The sequence below is a fragment of the Dendrobates tinctorius genome, unplaced genomic scaffold (assembly GCF_039654945.1).
Source record: "Dendrobates tinctorius isolate UK_male_01 unplaced genomic scaffold, ASM3965494v1 ptg000301l, whole genome shotgun sequence".
Classification (NCBI taxonomy): domain Eukaryota; kingdom Metazoa; phylum Chordata; class Amphibia; order Anura; family Dendrobatidae; genus Dendrobates; species Dendrobates tinctorius.
The window spans coordinates 344,152-355,196 of NW_027361968.1; the positions used below are offsets into that span (position 1 = coordinate 344,152).

The 11,045-nt window shown below is 44.2% G+C and overlaps 1 protein-coding gene across 4 annotated transcripts in view; it reads right to left on the bottom strand.

Moving 5' to 3' along the window:
• LOC141073436 (uncharacterized) overlaps nt 1-8,863 on the bottom strand; it is a 39,044-nt gene extending 30,181 nt beyond the window's left edge. For all 4 annotated transcript variants that reach the window (XM_073560642.1, XM_073560641.1, XM_073560643.1 and 1 more), the window contains exons 1-6: nt 8,614-8,863; nt 8,163-8,291; nt 7,476-7,495; nt 4,218-4,449; nt 2,241-2,438; nt 1,685-1,765 (exon numbers count right to left, since the gene is read on the bottom strand). In XM_073560642.1, coding sequence (XP_073416743.1) covers nt 1,685-1,765; nt 2,241-2,438; nt 4,218-4,449; nt 7,476-7,495; nt 8,163-8,223 — 592 coding nt within the window. In that variant the 5' untranslated portion in view covers nt 8,224-8,291; nt 8,614-8,863. The remainder of the gene's footprint in view (nt 1-1,684; nt 1,766-2,240; nt 2,439-4,217; nt 4,450-7,475; nt 7,496-8,162; nt 8,292-8,613) is intronic.
• Between the last annotated feature and the right edge of the window lie 2,182 nt (nt 8,864-11,045).

An 11,045-nucleotide genomic window follows, 5' to 3' on the forward strand; every position in this document is an offset into this window, starting at 1 on the left:
GATGGAAGAAGGAGTGCTGCAGCTGCCTCAGTGATCTGAGCCAGCTGGCACGGGAAAGGGAAGAGAAGGAGAAAGACGTAGAACTGTAACCTAAGATTCCATAAGAAAGAAAGACAAGTACGAAACGAAGGCGTAAAGAGAACAGAGAGGACATGGGTTAGGAGAGAACCCTGCCTATAGGTTCTAAGCGCAAAGCTGGGGCCCGGTCCCCGAGGTTGTATGGACACTGATGGTTCTGCAGCAGACACCGGTGGAGTAGTTGGCTGTAAATGCACTACTCCCATCTAAGACTTGGGGCACAACAGCAATTGTATAGAGCGCTGGCACTCAGGAGAAGGGAGTCCCCGAAGCAGGCTACAGCTGTCTGCCATACAAGGAAGGTTCTTGGGAACAGCTGTCAGGAGGCACTCCAGTGTAACTCGGTACTAGGACATCTTCACACTTAAAAGCGCTATAGAGGAGACGTTCAGAAAGGTACATGTTGGCGGAGTGTTGGCGGGGAGAGTCCTATCTTGCCTGGAGGTTGATTGAGTCTCTGACCAGGAGGACACCGCCCGGAGGCAGGCACCTGTGTGCACTACAGACTGTGAGTAAAGCTTTGGAACTACAAGCCCCGGTGTCCTCCATTCATTTGTGCGCTAACACCCTCAGCACCGCTACATCTGGGTACCAGCATCCACACAGCTTGCGCCTCTCCTCTAAGTACACATCTACACTGCCCTGGGGCTACAGCTTCACCTGTGGGGAGCTACTCCATCTAGGCTGCAACACACCACCAGCCCCAGAGGATCTGCATGCAGCGTCGGCCTAACACCTCACTTGCCGAACACCACAGGTGGCGTCACGAACTATTCATATAAACCAATACATCAACCACCATTACTTGGGCGCCCAGGGCCACGGACCGGGTCACTGCTGCTGTGACACATCCTCCTGACACTGGCCCGGTACCGAGTACCCCACAGCCCTGGGAGGGCGACCCAGCAACACTTCAAAACAGGGCAAACACAGCACAGTCAACATATGCAATACACAGGAGATGTACAAGGCATTACACATTACAGTAAAACATAAATGCAAGGGCATGAGATAAGAGAGCATCACATAGGTATACAAAATAGTTCACATTCAGAAGGGGGTCACATAGGTCTCGTGTGGGGGAGAGGCAAACGAGGGTTGCTGCCACCTCCTTACACATTCATTCCAGCATGGAGAGGAGCCAGATGTCTGAGGTAACCCACTGTGACCCGGGGCTGGGACCAGAACTGCTTATTCATGTGCAAGGGACCGGGGTGTGGACTGACTATGACCTAGTGGACTTGGCTATGACTACCACCCCGTGCCACCTTGTTACAAAATGACCCCACATATAATGAAGATGGTGGCAATGTGTCATATTACATCAGCTGCAATATCAGGAATAGCAAATGGTCCCTGCATTCTTATTTTAACTTAACTTGACATGTAAAATCTGATATGTAGTTGGAGGAAAGAGGGAATGAAAGAAGGAAGAATAGAGAAAGCAAGATGGATGTTGGGAGGAAGGAAGAAGGGAAGATAGGAAGCGAAGGATGCCGGAAAAGGAAGGAGATTAAAAGATTAAGAAAGAGAAGTGAGAATTAATGAAGTGATGGGCAGAAGATAGAAGGAAGAAACAATAGTCACTTAATTATCAGATCTTCACCTGTGCTGGTGCCATGTGCTGTTTTTCGACGCTGCTGTTGATTGTGATTCTTCCATAATGTCCCATAAATAGAGAATGGCTCTGAAAAGACCCCACATGTAATAAGGATTGCAGCACTGTATTATATATTATATATTGTATCAGCTGTAGGATCAGGAGTAACATTAATGTTCACCGGTTCTTATTTTAGCCTAACATGGCATTTAAAATCTGACATTTACTAGGAAGGAGGATGGAAGGATCAAAAGAAGGAAAAAAGGAAGGAAGGATGGATAGATGGTTTGAAAGAAGGAACACAGGGAGGGAAGAGAAGGTGGAAGAATAGAAGGGAGAAACTAAATAGGTGGAAGAAGCAAAAAAGGAAGGAAGGATGGATAGATGGTTTGAAAGAAGGAACACAGGGAGGGAAGGAATGAGCGAGGAAGAGAAAAGTTTGTAAGGAAGGAATAAAAAAAAGGAATAAGGAAAACAGACAATTTTTCATTAATATGTATAAATGTCCAGTGATTGCCCCAGATCCAGTTTGTCAGTGATTGCCGTGATTCCTGGATCTAACCTCTCTTCAATCTCACGCTCCCCGATGGATCTTTGTTCAGTAAACTATTCAGATAATTAGTTCCTCTTTCCATTTTGCTGAAGAGGAAGACGTTCTTCTCGCAATGAGCACAGTATTGGTTTTCTTGTAGGATTCTCCTCTTTTCCGAGTCACTGCTGTCATCCAGATTGTCAATGATGATGATCAGATTGTTCCGTTCTTCATGGGTGATATAAGAGAAAGCAAAGATTGAAAGTTAGAAGAGAACACTGATCGCCGATCATAACATCTCCTGACTGCAAACTGAGGGCAGCACACAGATCCTACAGCCATAACTATAAAACCACTGCCAGAAAATATGACACTGATTATCTGGTGGAGTGGTGGGATGAAGAAACGTAGCTCAGAAACCAGAACAGATCATCTGTGTCAGTCTCAAGAAATGTCTGATGTGCGTCCTGCTCTCCTCAAGGTTCATGAGCCAAAAAAAGTCAGGAGATGCAGAGCATCGCAGCTATGATAGAATGGAGTCAGGACACGCAGGGCATCACAGCTATGATAGAAAGGAGTCAGGACACGCAGGGCATCACAGCTATGATAGAAAGGAGTCAGGACACGCAGGGCATCACAGCTATGATAGAAACGAGTCAGGACACGCAGGGCATCACAGCTATGATAGAAACGAGTCAGGACACGCAGGGAATCACAGCTATGATAGAAAGTGGTCAGGACACGCAGAACATCACAGCTTTGATAGAAAGGAGTCAGGAGATGCAGAGCATCGCAGCTATGATAGAATGGAGTCAGGACACGCAGGGCATCACAGCTATGATAGAAAGTGGTCAGGAGATGCAGAGCATTGCAGCTATGATAGAAAGAAGTCAGGACACAAAGGGCATCACAGCTATGATAGAAAGGATTATTAAACATACAGAGCATTGCAGCTATGATAGACAGGAGTCAGGAGATGCAGGGCATCACAGCTATGATAGAAAGGAGTCAGGACACGCAGGGCATCACAGCTATGATAGAAAGTGGTCAGGAGATGCAGAGCATTGCAGCTATGATAGAAAGAAGTCAGGACACAAAGGGCATCACAAAAGGATTATTAAACATACAGAGCATTGCAGCTATGATAGACAGGAGTCAGGAGATGCAGGGCATCACAGCTATGATAGAAAGGAGTCAGGAAATGCAGGGCATTGCAGCTATGATAGAAAGGAGTCAGGAGATGCAGAGCATCGCAGCTATGATAGAAAGGACTCAGAACACGCAGAGCATCGCAGCTATGATAGAAAGGACTCAGAACACGCAGAGCATCGCAGCTATGATAAGAAGGTGGCAGAACCTGCAGAGCATCTCAGTTATTACAGGTGAGTAGATAGATATGAAGTGAGTTGAGTTTGTATCCCATTTTTAGGACTTTGGTGAATCTGGTGAATTGAAACAATTTGTTATACATTTTGCATGAACCAACAACATTTTATACAGTGGAGAGGACTGTATCAGCCAGAGAAGGATAGCAGCACCTCCACCGTGGCCAGGCAGGCTTTCCCATGAGGCCTTGCAGCTTTCATACATAATCACATGATCTAGCGCAGCCCATCAGAAGGGATTATTATAGCCTGTAAAATAGCCGAAGCAGGGAATGCAGCAGACATTTTAAGATGAATCTGGAGAGTGAGAGGACGTTAAAACTTACAGTATGCTCACAAAGATAGAGAAAGCCGTAACACATGGAAGAACTTGTGTGTGAGGAATAGACAATAGTGCAGGTTTTATGAGGACAACTGAAGTCCTGGGTAATGATGTTAGAAGTCCTCACCTGCGCTCTCTTCCTCTCTACTTGCGAGTCAACATCTATCTTTAATGAACAACATAAACCTGAATATATATTTTTAGGAGCATTTCACTTTTTTGCAGATACTGTCTGGATATTCTGTACACTTCTCATTATTTTATTATATTTTTCTGTGAATTAGTCTGTTAATCTCTTACCGAGTAAGAGCCCAAGTCTCTGTCTCATGGCTGGAAATGTCTCCCGTGTATATCCGCTGCTGATGTAGATGTAGAAGGTGCAGGATTCTGAGCTGATATTAGACAAGTTAATTGAGGTGATCTCCTTTATTATTTTTGAGAAGTTATGAGATCTCAACACTGCATTCAACCACCAGAAATCATTATCTTCCATGTCTGTGATGATCCCGACCTTGTGCGGCTTCCTGGACCCCTGTGTAACAGGAAAAGTGTGAAGGAAACAGGGATAAGAGGAAGGGGGAGAAGAATAGAAAGATAGATAGATGATAGATAGATAGATAGATAGATAGATAGATAGATAGATAGATAATAGATATATATAGATAGATGATAGATAGATAGATAATAGATAGATAGATATAGAGATAGATAGATAATAGATAGATAGATAATAGATAGATATAGAGAGAGATAGATAGATAGATGCTAGATAGATAGATACTAGAAAGATAGATAGATAGATAATAGATAGATAGATAGATAATAGATAGATAGATAGATAATAGATAGATGATAGATAATAGATAGATAGATAATAGATAGATAGATAGATGATAGATAGATAGAGAGATAATAGATAGATAATAGATAGATAGATAATAGATAGATGATAGATAGATAATAGATAGATAATAGATAGATAGATAATAGATAGATAGATGATAGATAGATAATAGATAGATAATAGATAGATAATAGATAGATAATAGATATATAGATAATAGATAGATAGATAGAGAGAGCGATAGATAGATAGATAGATAGATAGATAGATAGATACTGTGCAATTGTGCGAGTACTCCCCCTATAAAGATGAGAGAGGCCTGTATCTGACATCACAGGTCGACCACGACTATGAGAGTCACAATGAGGAAACAGATCCAGGAAATCCCCTCGTCTGATTTGGGAAGATTTATTTTGCAGATTATGGTGGAGAATCAGTGTTTGGTCATTAACCAACGTTCCTCTCTGTATTTTGTTCTCCGTCCTTTGTTGGCAGTGACAGAGGTTTTCCGTAAGTCTTCACACGGTCGCTGATATAAAGGCCTCGGCCCTCAGGTGCCGCCCTCCGATCCTGCAGACACCTCCGGATAATCACTGCGCTCCGCCTGGAGTTTCCGTACACAGATGCTGAAGGCAGGAGGATGAATAATGGAAAATCGACAAGAATCATATCACCACTCATAGTAATCCATAAGGTCTTGCCGAACATTCATGCCTCGGGGGCTCTGGACCTTAGTTGATACATGCACCATGTCTCTCTCTGTTGGTCATTTTTCTTTTTATATCTCCCACTCGAAACGGAGCTTTAACCCTTTCAATACTGCGGACCCCAAATGAGCCGACATCCCCATTATGTTTATGGATGAAATATTCGGATGCGGCAGAGCTCTTGTGAGTGATTTTATTCACTGCATCAGACTGGTGCCTCCTGATTCTGACCTTCAGGGGGCGCCCTGTACACCCCACATATTGCTGATCACAAGTGGTGCAATTAATCAAATACACAACATTGGGGGTATTAGACTTGATGTAATGGGTAATCTTGTACATCTTTTTAGTGACAGATGAGTGAAATTCCTTCACAAGGTTGGCACACACTGTTGTTGGTATCTTGGCCCATTCCTCCATGCAGATCTCCTCTAGAGCAGTGATGTTTTGGGCCTGTCGCTGGGCAACACAGACTTTCAAATCCCTCTAAAGGTTTTCTATGGGGTTGAGATCTGGAGACTGGCTAGGCCACTCCAGGACCTTCATATGCTTCTTACGAAGCCACTCCTTCATTGCCCTGATGTTGTGCTTGGGATCATTATCATGCTGAAAGACCCAGCCACGTTTCATCTTCAATGCCCTTGCTGATGGAAGGAGGTTTGCACTCAAAATCTCACGATACATGGCCTCATTCATTCTTTCATGTACCCGGATCAGTCGTCCTGGTCCCTTTGCAGAGAAACAGCCCAAAGCATGATGTTGCCACCCCCATGCTTCACAGTAGGTATGGTCTTCATTGGATGCAACTCAGCATTCTGTCTCCTCCAAACACGCCGATTTTTGTTTCTACAAAATAGTTCTACTTTGGATTCATCAGACCATGTGACATTCTCCCGATACTTTTCTGGATAATCCGAATGCTCTCTAGTAATCTCAGAAGGGCCCGGACATGAACTGGCATAAACAGGGGGACACGTCTGGCACTGCAGGATCTGAGTCCCTGGTGGCGTAGTGTGTTACTGATGGTAGCCTTTGTTACGGTGGTCTCAGCTCTATGCAGGTCATTCACTAGGTCCTCTCGTGTGGTTCTGAGATTTTTGCTCACTGTTCTTGTGATCATTTTGACCCCACGGGGAGAGATCTTCTGTGGAACCCCAGATCGAGGGAGATTATCAGTGGTCTTGTATGTCTTCCATTTTCTAATTATTGCTCCCACAGTTGATTTCATCACACCAAGCTGGTTGGCTATTGCAGATTCAGTCTTCCCAGCCTGGTGCAGGGCTACAATTTTGTTTCTGGTGTCCTTTGACAGCTCTTTGGTCTTCACCATAGTGGAGTTTGGAGTCAGACTGTTTGAGGGTGTGCACAGGTGTCTTTTTATACTGATAACAAGATTAAACAGGTGCCATTACTACAGGTAATGAGTGGAGGACAGAGGAGACTCTTAAAGAAGAAGTTACAGGTCTGTGAGAGACAGAAATCTTCCATGTTTTTAGGTGACCAAATACTTATTTTCCACCATAATTTGCAAAATAAATCAGACAAGGTGATTTTCTGGATTTGTTTCCTCATTTTGACTCTCATAGTTGTGGTCGACCTATGATGTCAATTACAGGCCTCTCATCTTTATAAGGGGGAGAACTTGCACAATTGGTGGCTAACTAAAGACTTTTTTCTCCACTGTAGGTAATAGATAGAAAGATAATAGATAGATAGATAGATAGATAGATAGATAGATGGGATGGAAGGATGAGAGGGAGGAAGGAAGAAAAGAAAGGAGGAGTGGGTAATTGAGGGAGGGAGGAAAGAAGGAAGGAAAGGGGGAAGGAAGGAAGGAAGGAAGGAGGGAAGGAAAGAAGGAAGGAAGGAAGGAAGGAGGGAAGGAAGGAAGGAGGGAAAGAAGGAAGGAAAGAAGGAAGGAAGGAAGGAAGGAAGGAAGGAAGGAAGGAAAGGGGGAAGGAAGGAAGGAGGGAAGGGAAAGAAGGATGAAGGTTACTTTTTTCTTACCGTCAGTCCTTTACTGGATGCTGTCATTCAGAGGGAATATCTCGGTAAAACACATGGGTCCATTATATGAGACAATACATGTACAATGTAACATATACCAGGCTGTATAGACTGCACGGTGTGACTTTCTAGTAGAGGATTTGATTTTCACAAATCCATCAATATGGTGGCCAGCTGTCCAACATTTGTTGGATGCTTTTTACGGTCAAGAAAGGATTAAATTGATGATAAGAAAACCACTTATTATAGTCCCCTGTTCTAGGCCCTCGCCTAACCCTCTTATCCTAGGCCGCCTTTACCCCCACGGCAGCCGGTTCCCTGTGATGTCACCCGCCCCATGCGCACTGTCTCTCACGTGTCTGTTGCCCTCAGCCCCGGAAGAACAGAAAACATAGAAGAAGGACCAGGGAGCTGTCGGAGAGTCGGCACGAGGGTTGGGTGAGAGCCCTTGGACAGGTGAGTATAACAAGAGGCATCTTACATTAACTCATCCACACATTGCAGAAAATAAACTCCTTAATGAAGACATTTCTCATCACATAGGCCGTCATTCTCACCGGTAACGCAGATCATTGAATCCTCATGGGCAAGTCATAGTCTCGAAACCATGTTATGTGGAATAAATGATGAGTTTCAGAAGTTTCCGTTAGGACAGGGTGGCATGGAGAACATTACTATAACCCTCACCTTTCTTCATGATGCTTTTGAGCTCACCAATCTTCTGTTGTGTCTCTTGTTCCATCCTCATCAGATCTGATCCTCCATGAAATCTCACTAGCGTCTTCTTGGATCAGGCTTCATGTTCTCTATGTTAGTCTATTGAAGAAATAAAGCGCTTATTCATCCTTATGCTTCCTTGGTGATCGATCCAGAGATCCATCACTTCACTGTCCTGAGATCATCCTCTATGAAGTGTATCATCAGGGTCATAGCTAGCAGAGGATCAGAAATGGCATCGCTGCCAGGCCTTGGATGGGTCCTAAAGGTCCCACAGAATGTAAGAATACACCAAAATCATAGATGACACAGGCTGGGTGGTCTTGCTACAGTTTTTCCACCAGGGCCAGGAGCTAGACACTTCTATGAATAATGGTCACCTCAGGACATTTCAGCAGAAAGTGATGATGTTGGGACTTACCTTAATGTTGGGCTTGAGATGTTTGTTACGGGCTGGTATCTTCTCTTCAACGTATGGTACTTAAGCTGCTTTACTCCCTGATCACACACATTTCCCAGGGAAATATTCTCCTTCCAGTTTGTGGGCACATCCCCTCTAGTGTTGCCCTCGTTAGGTCTTCATCCTGTACCGAGGATCGTTCTTGTCCTTCTGCTGATGACCTCCCACCAGAGAATGATGTCTGGAGACCTGAGCTAGTGAAGATGCAGAGTCTTATTCTTATCTCTCCAGGAAATAGAGTTTTCTTCTAGACCTCTAAGACAAGTCCAATGTTCAGCCTCAATCCATTAAATAAAGGTAAAACGTCAGCAGAGGAATTTATAGGAGGGGAAATCACAACATCTCAATATAAGGCTAAGCGTAATTTCCCTTCAGTAAGTAAATGAATAAATAATAATATAACACGGGGGAATTAGTTAATATCATTTTGATAAAAAAAGAGAATAAAAGCCCTGCCACCACGACAAGGTGAACCCCAATCCGGATGGTCCCTAACTCTTGTAGCTCCACTCTTCACGTGCCAGCAGAGCTCAGCAGAGATGAGGACAGACCAGGACCCAGACTCCACTGTTCAGACACCTGCCCATGGAAAGCTATATAGACAAAATGCACAGCCTGAAAAAGGGGGCGCCGTGCCCCTATATGTACAAAGTGCAGAAAATCTGCCCCTGACTATTTCATGCCTGCAGGCAAGTAGAGAACTGACCTATAAAGGTGAGTGACCATCCTGATTGGGTACACCTTGTCGTGGTGGGACGGCTTTTACGCCTTTCTGATCAAACTAATGTCAAGCAATGTCTCCCATGTCGTTACCTGTACCATTACTATTTACTGGCTGTAGATGATTTCATTTTGTGTGCGTTAATGGCCATAGTGTGAACGTGCTCTTACACATTGCTCTTACACATTATTCCAACTCATTTCTATGGTTTTTCTTTATGTGTACAGGATTAGGCAGGGTGTGGACCCGGACACCTCTCTGTTATGATTGAGTCACCGTAGGAGGCAAAAACAGAAATGCTAGCTAAGTCCAGAAAACCAGAGAGGTTGGCAGCTATCGGATTGCAGACCCCTGAACCTATCAACACAACTAGCAGTAGCTGTGGGGGGTTCCTACGATGCCCAAGACCCCTCGATCACAGCCGGAGAATTAAATAGCCTAAAGACTGAAAGGGAAATCTAAACTGCCCCGGAGCAGACCCCAAAGCAAAAGGCAGCCCCCCACATATAATGACGGTGAAGCAAGAAGAAAGAACACAACACAGACAGAAAGATAGACTGAGCAAAGACGGGGCCCAAGCTAACTAGATAGGAAAGGACAGGAAGGCTGCTGTCTGCAATCCGTGAAAAACCCTATGAAAATAAGAGCCAACGGACTGACAGTGAAAAAGGCCCTGAAGACGCTAGGCTTCAAAAAGACTATGTCAGTACTCAGGAATATTCTGAAGACAGAGCAACCGGCAAAAGGAGAATCAGCTCACCCCAGCAGGGAATGGCAGAATCCAGAAAGGCAAGGCAAACAAAAACAAAACACAAATGCTAAAAGGCAAAGCAGAAAACTTAGCTTTAGAGGAGCAGGAATCAGACTCGTTTCCTAGAAGTCCACAGAGAAGTCACCCGCAGGGCAGAAGGGTGTCGGCAGCCTTATATCCAGTCCATGACTCCACTCAGCCAGTCATCATCATGCGACTCAGGTGCCTGATAATCAGGCTCACTACCTTCCTTCACCAGAATAGGGAGTTCACCAGACCTCAGTGACGAAGGGGAAAATGAACTCACAACACCTCTCCATTACTAAGCCAGGCTTAATGTCACCTTACAATACAAAGGCGACATTAACCCCTTATTACCCCTTATGCCACCGCTACAGGGCAATGGGAAGAGAGAGCGTCTTTTCTGGGGTGGCTAGGGGCAGATATTTTTAGCTGGGGGGGCAATAACCATGGTCCCTTTCTAGGCTACTAATATCTGCCCTCACTCACTGGCTTTCCCTCTGTGGTGCAGATAATTGCGCAGGCGCCCACTCCAGTTTTTCCCATGAACACATTTTTTTATGAAATACTTACAGCACCCAAATTATACACACACATACTTACTAGTAACAGTATTAGACACTGACATCTATAAATCTAACTGTTCTGCAATGGTTCACGTATGTTAACCATGTCTCCTATCCTGTCTGGTTCTGCAATGATTTTAAAGAAGCCGACAAATTAATTATCGGCTATTCTGCTATCTAGAGCTCTATGAAATGAAATATAAAGATATATATATATGTGTGTCACTGACAAATACTGTATATATATGTATGCACAATATATATATTGTATAAGCTATTTTCAGCCCATTTTCTGGGGCTGAAAATCCCCCCTCTCGGCTTATACACAAGTCAT